Source organism: Clarias gariepinus, chromosome 17 (assembly GCF_024256425.1).
Source record: "Clarias gariepinus isolate MV-2021 ecotype Netherlands chromosome 17, CGAR_prim_01v2, whole genome shotgun sequence".
In the NCBI taxonomy this organism is placed as follows: Eukaryota; Metazoa; Chordata; class Actinopteri; order Siluriformes; family Clariidae; genus Clarias; species Clarias gariepinus.
In genome coordinates this window covers 19438125-19454596 of record NC_071116.1, presented here as the reverse complement: position 1 = coordinate 19454596, position 16472 = coordinate 19438125, and the positions used below count along the sequence as shown (strand labels likewise).

General features: G+C 40.6%; 1 protein-coding gene across 2 annotated transcripts in view; it reads left to right on the top strand.

The window, feature by feature from the left end:
- Positions 1-16239, top strand: part of LOC128545554 (roundabout homolog 2-like) — a 139725-nt gene extending 123486 nt beyond the window's left edge. The window contains exons 17-27 of one of the 2 annotated variants that reach the window (XM_053515953.1): positions 348-524; positions 1513-1539; positions 1752-1794; positions 3488-3615; positions 5742-6017; positions 7473-7632; positions 8158-8418; positions 10415-10614; positions 11956-12120; positions 13257-13496; positions 15733-16239. In XM_053515953.1, coding sequence (XP_053371928.1) covers positions 348-524; positions 1513-1539; positions 1752-1794; positions 3488-3615; positions 5742-6017; positions 7473-7632; positions 8158-8418; positions 10415-10614; positions 11956-12120; positions 13257-13496; positions 15733-15734 — 1679 coding nt within the window. In that variant the 3' untranslated portion in view covers positions 15735-16239. The remainder of the gene's footprint in view (positions 1-347; positions 525-1512; positions 1540-1751; positions 1795-3487; positions 3616-5741; positions 6018-7472; positions 7633-8157; positions 8419-10414; positions 10615-11955; positions 12121-13256; positions 13497-15732) is intronic. The other variant, XM_053515955.1, reaches the window with a different exon arrangement.
- The last annotated feature ends 233 nt before the right edge of the window (positions 16240-16472 follow it).

Here is a 16472-nt window from a genome sequence, read left to right as displayed (position 1 = left end):
CAGAGCTGTAGCCGCACCAAGAAATCAAACCCTGATGGAGTCCCCACGTCAATCTCCAGTCCTTCGGCTCAAACCGAAAAGAGGTTCTCTGTCCAGCACTCGATTTCTCTGTTTTGAGCTTCTGTATCTTCTTGCTCCGTTTGCTTTTTACGCTGTTAATCAGTCGTACAATAATCCTATTAACAAAAAAATCGGTTTTCCCTTGCGCTTTAAATCGCTGTGTCTTATCTGCCGATGGGATGGGACTTGATTTGATTTGATTTGATTTGATTTGGAAGAACGGTTTAAAGTTTACATGGAAACATGGTGAAAAGATTGAACGGGTTTTCACCTGTTTATGATCACAGGCGCCGAGTTACAGGATGTGATGACTGGAGACGAAGGCAGCGGTAGCATCACGGATGTCTTGAAGCAACCGGCCTTCATCGCAGGCCTGGGAGGCGCGTGCTGGATCGTTCTCATGGGCTTCAGCGCTTGGCTCTACTGGAGGAGGAAGAAGAGAAAAGGCCTGAGCAACTATGCTGGTGAGAAGCCATGCATCATGCCTAACGTATACACCGATCTCTAGGGACGAGTCACTGGTACAGTATGACAGCGCTAAAAAAAAAAAACGCAAAAGTACTGTACGGTTATTTTTAGCCAAGTAAAAACCTCATCTCTCATTGTTTAGCTGAAAGGAAAGAAATGCAAAGTAAGCTGAACTGAATTGTGATGATCACACAGAATAAAAACTACCAAATTACTGGAGTTAAACCACACCTAGTATTTTATTTAAAGCTGTCGTTGTATTAATCTGCATATGCACAATTGCATAAGCCGGCGCTAAACAATAGCAGGCATGTCTGACGCACGTGCATTACACTATTACCTGTGTGCATCAACCTTGAACACAATCCCATCAATTCCCGCACTCTCATTTGGAAAAGAAACGCTGTTGCGCTGCGCGTATTAGAAGACCGTGACCCATATTGTTCCTACATTAGCTCTAGGTACGGTCTCCAGCCTCTGAAATGTAATTTGGTATTCCCCCAGGGGGGTAATTATGGCATGTAGCTGTGGATTACACTCATTATAATACGTATTGCCATCATCACGGTCTGATGACTTAGGTGCGTGCGGTGGTGATTGCCTAATTCAATAGCCATTTGCTTTATCCATCACCTGGGCTTTGATCCTGAGCTCACGTGGGGAGAAATTTCATTCAGGTCAACCTCTCGCTGCGAGCAGCCTAGTCGGTGTGCGTCTTGCTTGCCCACTCATGTGCTCGCGTTCTCACATATTCATGCTCCACCCTCTGAGTTCACGCAAATCAAGTCTGTGAAAGACATAAATATCATTGTCAGTTCAAGCGTCAAACCACCATCCATCTCACACGCCATCCTTTCTCTTCTGCATTTTATTGCCTTATACCTGTACAGAATTCTAATTCTCTCTTTATTCTCTGTTTGTGTGTGTCTATGTGTGTGTGTGTGTGTGTATGTATGTACGTGTGTGTGTGTTTTTGTTTCACAGTCCAGTCGTTCACCTTCACCCGTGCAGGTACTGGTCATTTGTCCCATCCCTTTCTAACTTCCGACGGGTTTGATGGCACCTTAGTCAGTAAGCCATCTAGTTAGTAAGAGATTGGTTTAAATGTTGATGGAATGAAACCAAACAGTAATTTGAGCTGGATCTTCTTTTGCTTCTTTTTTCCCACCCGCTCCGCCTTCCTTGTCAATTCTGGGGTGTCTTTCTGGCTGCTGGCCCTGCAGTGACGTTCCAGCATGGAGACAGAGGCCTGTTGGGAAGTGCAAGGTAAGTGGTGCTTGTATTGATATTTATATCCGACCAAGTAAACAGTCCTGGGAATGTATATATGATATGAGCAGGGCCTTTTTTCTGCCTGACTGCTCCGTGATGTGTTTTAACCTTGGGCAAGAACATCATGGTGTATGACTCAATTTCATGATTCAGCATTCGTTTCCAGATCAGCCGCACTTTCAGAGCAGTACACTAAAGCAGTGGAGAGTCTCTCTGCCGAAACTGCCGATGTTAACGGCCTAGCAGACAGGAACCTGATGGATGTTCCGATACTCAGTGTCTCGCGCCAGAGCAACGCCTAAGCTGATGTATCGATTGATTGGCTAATAAATCTCCTCTGGCTGGAATTAACCGAAACAATTAATGTGTCAGAGCCGCTTTTTTATTCCTCCATTCATCGTCACGGCCAGGCTATGGACGGCTCTCCCCAGAGCCGGTGATGGATTCTCCTGTCGAAAGAAGCTCAAGAGGATGTGAAAAGATAATTATCCAAGAGAAAGTGTCCCTCATAAGCACTCTCACTTTTCTCCGCACACACACTCGCGTTGAGACAGCCCTAGGCACTCATCTACCTTCTTGCCGTGTAAGTTCACAGAGCACTTTTTAAATAATCGCTGGTTAGTGACCCAATGTGAGACTGAAACAGGGCCCCCTTTAGAGGTGAGAATCTTCATCAGCTGAATTAGCCTAGCTTAGCAAGCCGAAAAGCCTAAAAAAAACCCCACAGTAAAACATGGTTGCTTTTAGGTGCAAATGATACATCTATGCTTTTATCTGTATGCTCCTGAGTATACAGTAGGACTGCATGTCTGTGTGTTGGAATGTGCATGCTAATAGGAATGAGATGCATGAGTATGTATGTTAGTCTGGGTGAAAACAGCTCACATAATCTGCACCTTGAGCCACTGAGCTCAGATGTGTTCAAGTCCCCATGTGCTGCTGGATCTCTTGGCTCTTAGGGGAACACTTTTTCTGGGCTACTGCATTCATTAGAGGAAAGGTGAACCAAATCATGTGTACAAGCCGCCTGGCTGACTCCGACTTCCTCCTCTCGGTACACAAATGAACAAAATTCAAAATGTCCCCCCATCCTCTAATAAACGAGTGAAAAATGTACATGCTCGGTTCCCCGTCGTGTTTTATTGTATGCATCAAAATTCTACATCAGCTTTTTTTGCTCAATTGGTTGTTGCCAGCCAATGAGCATCAGTCGCTCTAGTTACCATGGAGACTGGTAACCTCTCCATCCCCAAATGAAGGTGGAAACACTTGCTGTAGGGGGTTTTAATATTCCGCCATGCGCTTGCTATCGGCTCCTCTCTCTTTGGGGCGGAAGGGGGGGCAGAGGCTCAGTACCAGATTTATAGACTTGTCACTGTTTTATGTCTTTTTGTTTGTGTCTTTATTATTTTCACTGCTCGGGGCGGTGTACTTGGGGAACGAGCTCTCGCAGCAATCTGGTGCTGATGCAGACCGTGAAAAAAATGGAAAGCAGTGTGTGAATGTTATTCTTTGTGTCTCTCATTCACCCTTTGGGTATCATCCAGAGCATATTACAGTATATATATATATATATATATATATATATATATATATATATATAGAGAGAGAGAGAGAGAGAGAGAGATGGATGAATAGATATATGTATATATATATATGCACATCTCTCTTTTTGTCTTTGCCCTAGTCGTCCTGGTGTGCTGAAAGCCGGTGACCCTGGCCTCCCTTGGCTAGCTGACTCCTGGCCGTCCACCAGCCTGCCTGCCAACAGTGGTTTGGGTGCTCCCAAAGACCTCACTAACTTTGGTCGTGGAGGTAAGATCTCAAGAGGTTACAATACAGCAAAGGAAAGAGTCTGAGAGACGAGATCACTACTACAAAGCCCATAAGAGGGAGAGAAGGTCACAGGTTCAGGGCCCTAAGCACACCATCACTATATTTTTCTGAATTCATGTATGAGGGTTATGAATATTTCAGCAAGCACAGAGTCTCTCAGTAGTGGAAATGACAAGTGATCACACACACACACACACTAAAAATTCTCTTTCAATTCAGTTGTCCTTCATGCCTCTTATTCATTTCATCCATGTGTGTCTTAAAAACAAAACGTCTGCTAAATAACTATCCTGTAGAATACAAGAAGAACTTATGCGATTACAAGCATACAGTATAAACAGATTTCACTACCTTTGGGGTTGTTTTTCAGGATACAGCAATAAACCAAGTGTTTAACTTGAAATTTGCTGCACATGAACATAAAGTAGTCTGGGATATAAAAGTAAAGATATTTAAGTAATTGTATAGTATAGTAATTGAATGAGTATATTACTTAATAATAGTAACCTACTGAAAAACTCTTCTTTCGCTTCTTACTTACTGGAGTTGCAGTTTACTTTTGCCAAGTTTTTTTTTCCAGAGGACTTCAGAGGAAAAATCTTTCCTGCTGGAAAAAAAAAAAATTAATGGAAGCTGCCCTAATGGTTTCCATATACCATTAAAGTCATTAGATACTGATGGAAAATGGTTAAAAGAAATCATTATGCCAGTTCTAATTTTCAGCATGGCTGTGTTTTTGGGGTTTCCTCAGTTCCAAGGCAACACTATACCACATAGACAACGACACAGTATTGTTTAAACATTCCACATGTCAGTTTCTCAAGAACATGATCATACCTTAGAGCATAGTGAATCACAATGGTAAGAAAGGCCACCAGAAGGAGTGCAGCAAATCATCCATGGAAGAAAAGTTCACGAAACATAAATAGGAATCAAACTTCATGAATCAGTCTTGTGCAGAGTCGTTGCATGCAGAGAATCCTTTGGAAACATCTTGCTCGAAGGCATGTCTGACACTTTACTCTGATCAATTTGCTATGGTCAGTTAACTTTGCAGCTTCAGTGCTTAGTAGAAACTGAACACAGTACATTAGAGCGAGAGCACCATCCCTGCTGTGAAGCATGATGGTGATAGCATTGTGCTTTTGAGATATTATCCCATGTCAAAGGCTCATATGAGGAAACCTAATAAGATTTACGTGTAACAAATGGAACTGGGTATAGAAAAACTCTAGAGAAACATATACTACAGTTTCCAAAGAGAACAGGGGCACAAAGATCATCGTCCAGTAGGGGGTCAGGACCATAAATCTGAATAAAGTGTTCCTCGTGAGTTGATTTCCTGTGCAGTTCAAGGGATCGATCCCAATATGTTTTATGGGTAAAAATTCCTAAAACACATCATGTACAGTCTGCATAAAGTACTTTGGATGTAATAATATTAAATGATGGTGGATTGTTTTTTAAAAACCACAGTGGTGCAAGAAGCATTAAATTGTATAGTTTAACTGATTATTTATTATGGAATGGTTATCAGATCGCATCATTAGTAAATATTAGTAAATATGATTATATCCAGGTCTCTGCTGTACTGAAACTCACAAGAGTCTCGAAAAATATCATTCCAATGTTGGTCAGCTGACAAACTGTGTACTGTCAAATGGACTACCATCAGTATTTGTATATTGGTACAAATTGTATAATATGCTTATCTCATAAAATGAAAGTGCTTAAAATGTTTTCCATGATTATGGATTCATACTTTGACACAACAAAATGCTAAATAATCTGAAACACTGAGTTTGCTGGTGTATCTTTACAGTATGTAGGAATATGCGAAAGTGTGTGCTGGTCCGAGCTGAAGGTCAGCTCAGCATGTGTTCATCGTTCACATCCGTCAAACAACCACCCCAACCCGCCCCACCCCCCACCGAGCATCCCATGTCATCTGATAATTAATCTGCTAGCTAATCACTTTTATTCATCTCACCTTATTTAAGCCAGGAACACCAGCAGCAGGGTGCACTAATAAGCTTCACACTGACCTTAAGCGCTGCTCCCGTCCCTCTCCTTGTCGCCTCTTCTCTCGTCTCTCACGCTCTCAGACGTACTGCCTGTTGGTGCCGGCGAGAAGACGGGCACCATGCTGTCAGACGGTGCTATCTACAGCAGCATCGACTTCGCCGGCAAAACCGGCTACAGTAGCCCAGGCAGAGGAAACCATGCCAGCCCCTATGCCACCACACAGATCCTGCAGTCCAACAGCTTCCACGAGCTGGCAGTGGATCGTCCCGAGCCACGCTGGAAGGCCTCGCTGCGAGCACAGCATGAAATGCCCAGCCTGGGCTACTCCCTCACGGAAAACCGTTCCTGTGCCAACGGTACAACACAAAGCATCCTTTTCACTTTCATTCTCAGTCTTGCTGTGCTGGAGGAAACTAAACGAGAACACTTTTGCTCATTAAAGCTAATCTTCTAATCTTCTTACAGTTCTGAGCTGTGGGGACTCCAGGATGAGTTTAAATATATTATATTATATATATATATATATATATATATATATATATATATATATATATATTATATATATATATAAAAAAAACACGTTTAACTGATTTAGTGCAGTATTTAACCTGAAGTAAAGTAGCAGTTTCTTTTACTTACTAATTTTTTGCATTTTTACATTCTTGTAGAAACACTTGTTTCTTTTATCCGTATCAGAGTTTTAATGTATGCACATTATTTTGACAAGTGGTCAGTGATTATGGCTCTTGGCACCGTTTCAGGGTCATTGCTGAATAGGGCCTCTAATTTACTTGACCTTCCAGCTAATTATGAGTGTAGAACATACTGTATTGTGGGACATCTAATCTAATTTTAAAGGTCCACGAAAGCGAAAGTACCAAAGGGAAATAAAACGAACAAGACAATAAAGCCAAAAAGAAAGAAAAATCTTTAGCAAAAGAAATGGGAAAAGAAACGGAAAGAAAAATAATGTGCCCAGATCAAAAGGGATTCAATGTAATATTTACATCTTTGCAGAAAACAGACCCAGAGGACATCATCCTTAATCGTTTTTCTTTTTTAATGTGTGTTTTGCTTCTCAGCCCTGGGAGTTTTGTAGCCCAGAAATGTCAAAGAGTTACAGCCCGATGCCATGGATTAATTTGATTAGTGCAGGCAGCGATTCCTCTGTGTTTTGACCCATGGACATGAAATTAGTGCACTGTCGCCATGCAGATGAGTAGAGCTGGATTATAAGGCAGCGCCCATGACCGCCCTCATCCCATCTACTGTGTGTTTAAAACACCAAACTGAGCTTGTGTCATGAGCAGCTTACAGAAGGCAGGGTATAAGCTTAAGGATGTGTGTGCTGCAAATGACAGCACGAACAGAAGAGAAACACATTGCAGGAAAGCTCTTTGTCCTCCATCAGAAGACGCGAGAAAGCTAGATAATGAGAGGAGAACAGGCAGAGCAGGTGATGAAAAAAAAAAGCTCCCCCAGCAGTCTCCTAGTCCACTGGGGAATGAGACTTGCTCATTAGGAACCATCGAGACTACGGCTTTTCCTTCCGTGTGCTGGAAGACACGTGTGATACGGAGCAGCTCAACTCTGACCTTCAACCCCTGCAATTAGCCGAGCACTTTTCCCCCTTGCCTGAATTTCATCCTCTGTTCTGCCTCTGTAGCATAATTCTGATAAAAAGCTGTGAATGTCGCATCGCGCTGGTGGATAGCATCGGGTTTTACTTTCTGAGTCATATTGAATGTCAAAATTTGTGTTTGCTGCTTTAGTGAATCGTTAGATGATGTCCTCTGTGCTGCCTTTTATAGGGGGGAAGAATGGGAAGAAGAAGAAATCAAAAGGAGGGGGTAAAACAGCAAAGCCTAATGGCTCCTGCTGGGCCAACTTGCCCCTTCCTCCACCACCCATGAATCCTTTACCAGGGACAGAGATGGACCACTATGCCCCTGAGCATCGATCTGAAGGAGGGTAAGGTTACCATGCATGTGTGTGCGCACACACATTTACTGATTTTTACATAAAAGGCGTTTTTATAAGACCTGTGCTACATATACCTTAATTAGCAATATACATCTTTGCTATGGAACACTACACACAATGTAACTGTTTCTCAATGAAACCTCATGAGACAAAGAAAGAGCAGGGTAGCTTTAACTCTACACCAGGGTGCCCCTAGATAGCCTCTCTCGTTCATCGAAATGTGCTGAGACCCAGCTACACAACACAGCTGCCTTCTCAGTCAAAGTGCTTAGAGCAGCAAAGCAGAGCGAGGAGAGGGAGCAGAGAGCTTAATGAGCGTTATGTTTCTTCTCCAGCACTGCTGAGTGAGCTGATATCTTTTGTTTCACCTTTGTTAAGGCTAAGGTTACTTAAATTAGTCCTGGCTCGTTCTCACATACTCCCAGTAATCTTTAAGGATGTGTCAAAATGTGTGTCGCCATCACTGGTCTCTGGGTTCTAGCCTCTAAATCCCCTGATATATTAATGGCACAGGTACGAGAGCGACACCTGGGCTCCGCCTCTCCCTGTTCAGTCGTACCTACACCAGGGCATGGAGGACGAGCTCGAGGAGGAAGAACGAGTGCCCACTCCACCCCTGAGGGGCGTGGCTTCATCTCCAGCAGCTTTACCCTATGGCCAGAGTTCTTCTGGCTCATTGGGGTCCTCGCATCATGAGGAAATGCAGTCTATGCTCCAGGCCCACCTGGACGAGCTTACCCGCGCCTACCAGTACGAGGTGGCCAAGCAAAGCTGGTGAGCAAGATATGAAATCTATTGACAGTGAATGTGCATATCCACAAAAAAAAAGAAATAAATAACATCTTAAAGATCATTAAAGGTTGCCAGAGATTTTAAACTGTCTGCAGTGTGAACAGTAAAATTTTTACTCTTCCATTATACATGAATTCTGAGATGATTGCTCATTTCAAAATGAGCATTTTAGGCAACCCTGCATTTACAGTATGTAACTGTAATTTATCCTTACTCCATAAATGGTATTCATAAATCACCCTGAAATATTGCACACATCATTCAAACATTCCATTTAAATTTTCCTCACTTAAAAAAAAAAAAAAAAACGGAAAAAAGATTTGCACATGTGCAATTGAAAAGAACAATCATCGTCTTTGACGGCAAAAATATTGCAGCATCACAGGACTGAAATTATACTGCCAGAAATGTATTTCTCAACATAATGAGACATTTATGTACCATTCAGAAATACACCTGGTTATTGGCGGAAGTGTTGTGACAGACAGCAGATCCAATCAGCTGAACAGAACGGATATTTTTGCATATCAATACAACATTTGCAGCATTTCATTACCCGTTATTTAGCTTCTGTAGTAAGGGAAACGTTAGGCTTCACCTTACCTTTAGGAGCTCCAAAAACAGCTTCATTGATTACAGGCGTAATGTATGGTGGGAGAATCTTGTCGTGATAGTGAGAGTGGGGTGGACTGGAGCTCCGGGGTAATGACTGGGTTGCTGTTCCCGGTGTCTTTGACAACAGGAAAAAGAGCTGGTAATTACGCACCGAGACGCTACATGTCTGAGACACAGCGAGGTTGACATGCGGGCAGCTGTGCTGAAGATTACAGACATGTAGCTGACAGGCACTGCCCACTGTCTCACTCTAACCCCCACAAACACACACCAACCCAATTACCAGCCTATTGTGTGAGCCTTCCAATGGAATTAGTGCTATCAGCTCCAAACATTCTCCACATAGAAGCCAGTTACACTAGAAATAGTATGTGGACATGGATAAGCTCACCATAAACCCAAGCTTCTACTGCTCTTGAGGGGTTTAAACCGCTTTGTTCATATAGTGTGTGAGGCATATGAATGAATCTCCTGGGAAAAAAAACACTACTTGCAGAGTTCTGGGAAAGTACATTGTTATTAGATCGGACTTGGATCTAAACCCATGATTGGTCATGCTTCTCCACCTCTGGGTCACTATTGTTGGGTCTCGGGCAAGACGCCTACCCTGTCTTGCCATACTACCCGGGGATTACATGCAGTACCATTCACAAGCACCATTAGTGAACAGGAGGGCTACAACAAGAAGAGCATCCTGTGTAAAACCTATACCAGATCTTGTAAATCAAATGATCCAACATGGCGACACCTAGGATAAAAGGCACAAAGAACAAGAAAACAAAAATAATGGTATAATTGGATAAGAAGTTGGCCAGGTACCACCCTTCCATGATTGACTTATGCTCTTATTGCATGGGAAAGATGGCAGAGGCTCACTGGTCCCTGATTCCCTTATAATGCAAGTTGAAAAAATGACAATCCACTGGATTTGGGAAGATGGCAAGACATGAACTTTCAATGACTGGTCATAATCGCACTTGATAAAAAATATAGAAAGGTACCTCCCTTACATTACTGGCCATGGTGTTAATGGATTGCAGAGATGGCAAGGTAACATATGAATTGTTACCTTTCATTGATTTAGGTGAAAAAGATTATTTGATATGATTGGATGGAACAATCATATCATACAGTTGTTGATGCTGTCTTCATATATGAAAAATATCATGGTGCTTCTTTCCTTCCCCATGTGATTTAACTGCATGGTTGGTAGTTTGATAAATCCGAACATTAGAGCAAACTTGTGAGAATAGAGAGACCTGAAGCAGACCTGATAATTAGCAATGAAAAAGACAAAAGCATGCAGGTTGGGCATAGTAATAAGATTCAGATTTAGGAAGTATTACTTTTGTATTACTTTCAGGCATCTGAAAAGCAGCTCCCATCCACCCAAGACCACGGGACCTCCCATGGGCTACGTGTCCAGTACGTTGGGCTCAGACATCCTGACCGAAGGAGAGGATGAAGAGGGAGACAGTGAAGGCTATGAGTTGTCACGACAGCTGTGTGGAATAGACTATTCCCCTGGACGCAGTCTGGAAACTGTAGAAGGAGCGATCACAGGTGAACAGAACTATTGAATCACACACTCGAACAGTCACATTGGCAAACCGCAGTCGTCCAAGAAATTGCATTAATTCTTTTGGGAAACAAGGCTGTGTACACTTGCGGTAACAAATATATAGCATTTATAGTCACATTTTATTATATCCAATCAGCTCTTTTACTCCTTGGCTGGGTATAAAAAATTACCTTTTTTTTTTTTACCAAAACTGAAATACACATGGTTCGAAGTAAAATGCTATTGATTTCCATTTTTATCCAAACATTATCCTTGTCTCACATAGACTGTTAAAGGATTTTTTTTTTTTTTACGGTGACACATTTCTGTGAATTGTTAACAAGGGTCTAAAACAAAAAGTAGGTGCTTTCACATGGCAGTGAAATTCTTATTAGAGAAAAAAAGGAATGCTGTATCAGTCACTAAAGGCATTCAGGTTAGATGGAAGCAATCATTCCTACTTGACATCTCATTTGAGCTCTTTAATTTCCAAGTCAAAACTGGATGGATGATTGAAGGGTTTTTCACCATGAAGCCCCCACCACCTCCCTTTCTCATAACCCACTGAATGCACTCACAAAAAAACAGACTTCCAGATAAATAGATGTCAATGTATTCAAATTCTAAGGTCAATTCAGAAGTACACTGTGGTTAGTTGCATCAACTGCCGTATTTACAACTACAGCATTCCTCTTGTCAGGATGAAATGTTTTTGTTTTTTTCTTGTGGTTTCAGAATCATAACCTGAGCTCAAATCACACTTGTATATCATTTTGGAAACTGCATGGCTGTGTAATCAACAAAATTCTTGCATTTAAATGAAAAGGATGGTTCAGAGAAGATGTCGTTTGTGTCGGGGAGCACCTTTAGCTCCCGTACCATTTCCCAGTCATGATAGAACTGTACGCCTCCTTGCTTTGACACTAGGCATCGTTGATCTATGGGGTATATGAATCTGATTTAGCACTTTTCTCTACCTGAATTTTGCTGCATTGCTCAGATTGCATACACTGCACCTTCCTCTCACTCTAAAGGTCTTTTTATATTTACTCCCCCCTCCCTTAGAGAATGACCTTGCAGGACAAGCATGGAGTTTTGGCAAAGTATAACCCGGTTTGACTTTGTCAGTTTTAACGGTATCAACCAACCGTGAGTTCAGTTTCCTGTCCTACAGGGAACAACCACTGCAGTGTTGGGACCTGGACAATATGGCAAAGCACCAAGCACTCTTGACTTGGCATGCTCATCAACACGCTGCATGCTTATTATGTGCTTGTTAGAATTTTGTGAAGAGACGTCCCAGTAGATGTTCTTTATTCCAATGTTTGGTCTGTGATCCACAGGACACCCTTACTCTCACCGAACCCAATCAAGCGGCGCTGGATCCATAGACGGAGCACTTCTAGCGACTCAGAGCCTGGGTCATCAACGGGTATCACAAGCTTCACAAAAGCTACGAGTAGAGACATCAGGGACTGAACCTCATAGGAGAGATGACATTGCAGATGGTAAGTAATAGCTTTATTAGGATTTTGTGCTGTTTAGGTCAATGCGAGTGACAACAGTATAATGAATACATGGCGAATCATTTAAATATTTTACCTACAGAGATCAGGTTCAGGGCTGAGGATCATATACTGTAACATATAGCTAGATGAGCTACCTAATGAATAACGGAGAAATTAAAGCTCCTAACACAAGGCTATATCTCAAATCCCTCTCCAACCCCTGAACAAGGTCACTACTTTCTGTGGAACAAGGATTACACCCTACATATCGCACTAACTTTTTATCTTTTATTTTTATCTACTACTTTTTATTGCACTAACGATTTTTTTATGCTACTTGGAAATTAACAGTTCACAGTTAGTATGCTTTTAATTAGAAAGCTTGAAATGTCAGTATAAGTGGACATTACCTGCACATCATTTACTGAAGCGTAAAGCACAGTATATTTTGTATCATCGTCTCATTTGCAACCGACGCATTGCTAGCAAACGGCACCAAATCCAGGAGAAATCACATATTTGTACTTCGTCTAAAGTAATCACGTCATGATAGCACATCAAACTTCTGAAAATTCATATCTTTATTACCTTCTTCATCCATTTTAATGAACTTGCTTTTCTTTTGAATAAGTTACAGCATACATACAAAAATAATTAGCAAAACAAAAGTTCAGTTGCTAGGTTACTTTTATCTGTGTGACAAAGCAGTAGGAAATCAATGCGGTAGTTTATCAGGTAATCAAGAGGTAGTTTTTCTGTGTTTTTTTAGCACCTCAAACGAAATTATCAACAAAAACACATAGTAGCCTAATGTCTGTTAATGGTGCTTCTGCCACCCACTGTTGTGATTAACGTAGTGGCAAAAGGTCTATAGAACCAGACTCTTGAGGTCTTTATAATAAGCAGTTACCCAAAATGACCACGGTAAAAGCATTGAGATGATGCCCAAAATTATAAAATGGTTTTCTATATGTCATTGCGTAAACATTTTAATTGGCAATAAGATGTTTGCCAGTTACATTTCCACAGCAATAAAAGCATCAGGACATCTGTTGCTAAGTAATCAAGAGAACCTAAGGGTCAATATTTCCATCGAGCATAATAACAATTCAGAGCATAATTTGTCTCCCCTGCAGTGCGAACTCCTTCCTCGGAGCCCTTGCACAGCATTGGTACACGGCTACACACCCCCTGGGGTTCTATGGGCTGTGATCCTCCTGAAGAGTGTGTGGTATCTACGCTGGAGCGGCAGCATGCAGCCAACTGGAGCTCCAGGGGCACACTGGGATGCGTCTCACAGAGACGGTCCAGCACAGATCAGCGGGACTCTGCAGGACGAGCATCAGGCAGCACAGACGCTAACTACGGACATCTATGTGAGCGAATTAAATTTTCACCCGAACAAGATTCAGTATCTAAATGTGCACTGAGTTGGGGAAAAAAATGCATTATCGTGCGGTTCATTTAACAGTATTCTTGCCTCTCTAAGGTCCTGGGGTTATCCTCTGTTCTGTGCTTTCATCTCATCAGTATTTATTATGGCTAAGCAAGCAGATCAGATTCTTGCTTAGTTAAGTGGATGAATAGCACTTTCAATATAGGGAACATTTCTCAAACCACGTGTATATTTAAAAAAAAAAAGGATAATAAATAAATTAAAATAATAAAATAATAGTAATAATAGTAAAATTAATGAAATCTGAAAAAAAAATTAACTAATGAAAATACATCAGCAATTGTATTTCTTGCAATATTGAGTGAATTAACATCTTAACCGGGAAGCATCCTTTTCCATGAGTCATTAATTGTAGGTCATAATTCCTAAATTATACATTTTAGTGTCCAAGAACATTTGCCCACCCTTGTTCTTAAACTTGAACCCATTCACCCCTATGCACTGTTTGGAATATTCCATGAGCACCATGTATATAGTACTGTGCAAAAGTCTGACATGCAGTGAAAAACTACAAAGAATCCAAAAATAAAGGAATTAAATGTTTTAACAAAAATGCTATAAAAGAAATAATACATTTACTATTTATTAATAAAATTATTTAGTATAAAAAAATAATACATTTACAATAATTAACTAAACAAAGTCAGTATTTATGTGACACAGTGGCTTGTTGTCACCTCTGATGTGTGTGCATGCATTTTTTAGGGATTGTAATCACCAGTGACCACCCAATACGATATTATCGCGATACCCTATGTGCCGATTCAGTCTATATTGCGGTTCTGTTAATATCAGAAAAGATCAGTAGGATTAAAGAGGAATGGCAAAATTTTACCAGCTCAAATGCAAATATATATATTTTTTGTTTGTTTTTTGGAGATTTTAGAGTCAGTGTGACAATACATGAATTGCCACACAAAATAATTATGATACACCACTGAAATAATTTTCTCCTACCCATTTCTAGTGGTTTGCATGTTCTCCCTGTGCTTGGTGGGTTTCCCTTTGGCATTTCCTCCCTCAGTTCAAAGACATGCATTGAAGGTTGTGTGTGATTGAGTGCATGCTTGAAGGGTAGGTACTTTATCCAGAGTGTTCTCTGGAATAGTCTCCAGGCCTTTGTGACCTCACATACTGTATAATATGCAGTATCGAAAAACGAATAGGTCAGTGTAAACCAACATTTAGACTGTCTATAACTATTAATAAATAGTAGTTTTTACTACAACCTATGAAACTCCATAAAAAAGATCTGGTAAACTCTTTTACTCCTGAGGATGTGCTATGATGCTATAGATGAGGAGCTGCCTGTCAAAGCCATATACAAAACCAGTCGTCATCTTAAACAACACTTTTCCTGTGTAGGAACTGCTTTTACTGTAAGTCATGCCGTATGGCCTCTAATTCATCCAGGTTGTGTTTTTGTCTTTCCTACCGCTAGATAACATGAGCTCAAGCTTCCGATAAAGCGCTGACAGTTTATGACTCACCTCACCATTGTGTTTTAGCTTATTGGTTTCTAACACAAGGCCTCCACAACCGAAGGGATGTCTAGAGTTTTGCACAGTACTAGCCACTAGCTTTCTTTTTCTTGATTCTTTATTATAATTATTATAATATATATATATATATATATATATATATATATATATATATATATATATATATATATATAAATTTAATTATATATATTTTTACGATATCCTGACATTGACTGATGAGTTCACTTTGAACTTGCAGCCTTGTTACCCAAATGATAAATTATTCATATTAAGCTAATCATTAGAATGTTCTCAATGTCCTCATGTCCTTAGCATGTATGCTAGCTGGCATATTTGATAATTACAGGCTAAAAAAAATACCTCAACCCTAACGAAGTCTGTTTCACTATTAAGCCATTAAAACATTAAAGAAAAGTTTTTTTTTTCTTTAACACTTTTATGATGCAGTCTTTTTAGCTTCGGTGCTGAATAATAATTTTAAAAGATTAAGTTTAAATTCCGATTTTGAAAATCACGCAAATAATATTTAAAGCTTAGAAATACTAGTAATGGTGTAGCCATTTTATATTTTTCTGTACTGTCGTACCAGTGTGTCATTACAGCCCTGCTCTGAATTGTCCAGAATGCATTAACCTCCATTTATCTGTGCTTCAGAGTGCCGTGCCTGAGAGATAAGCCAGACTACTCACTGCCCACGCGACTGAAAGCGAGGACGAGAGAGAAAGAGAGAGAGAGAGAGAGAGAGAGAGAACGCAAAAGAGATTCATTGTTCACCCCTGCAATGTCCGATGAGCTTCTCCCCCGGTGTTACACGAGGCGATCTTTTTTTTACCTCAGAGACCAACACTGAACTGTGAAGCTAATGTACAGACACACGACTCCCGATGGTGTTCAGCTTGCAGTTTTTGCTTCTTTGTCTAAACTTATGACGGAAACGTTACACGCCCTGCCCATTTTGTGCCACAAAATGTGCATCACTTGGAAACAGCAAACAAACAAACAAAAAAAAACAAGAAAACTTTTTTTTTCGCTTTTTGAAATCCGAAATGTAAATCACAAAAAAGGATGTGTATTTCTTGTAAATAGCTTTTTCTATTTGATGTTGCTTTGCTATGCAAACCAAAATGTTGTTTTTTCTTTATTATTATTATTATTATTATTATTATTTGTCTCTTAATGGTCTTTATAGCATTGTGAATGGACAAAATGTGGTGTCACTTTGTTTTGTTTCATAAACGAACCAACTGATTTCTGATTTGAAGTTATTATAGATAATTGTTTGATTTGCACATTTTTGGTGATAAGCACAAAAATCTTCAGCGCCTGCTGACGTGGAGAGAGAAACATAATGCTAAAGAGATGCTTAGCGAGTATCGTTGTACGAGTCTGCGCGG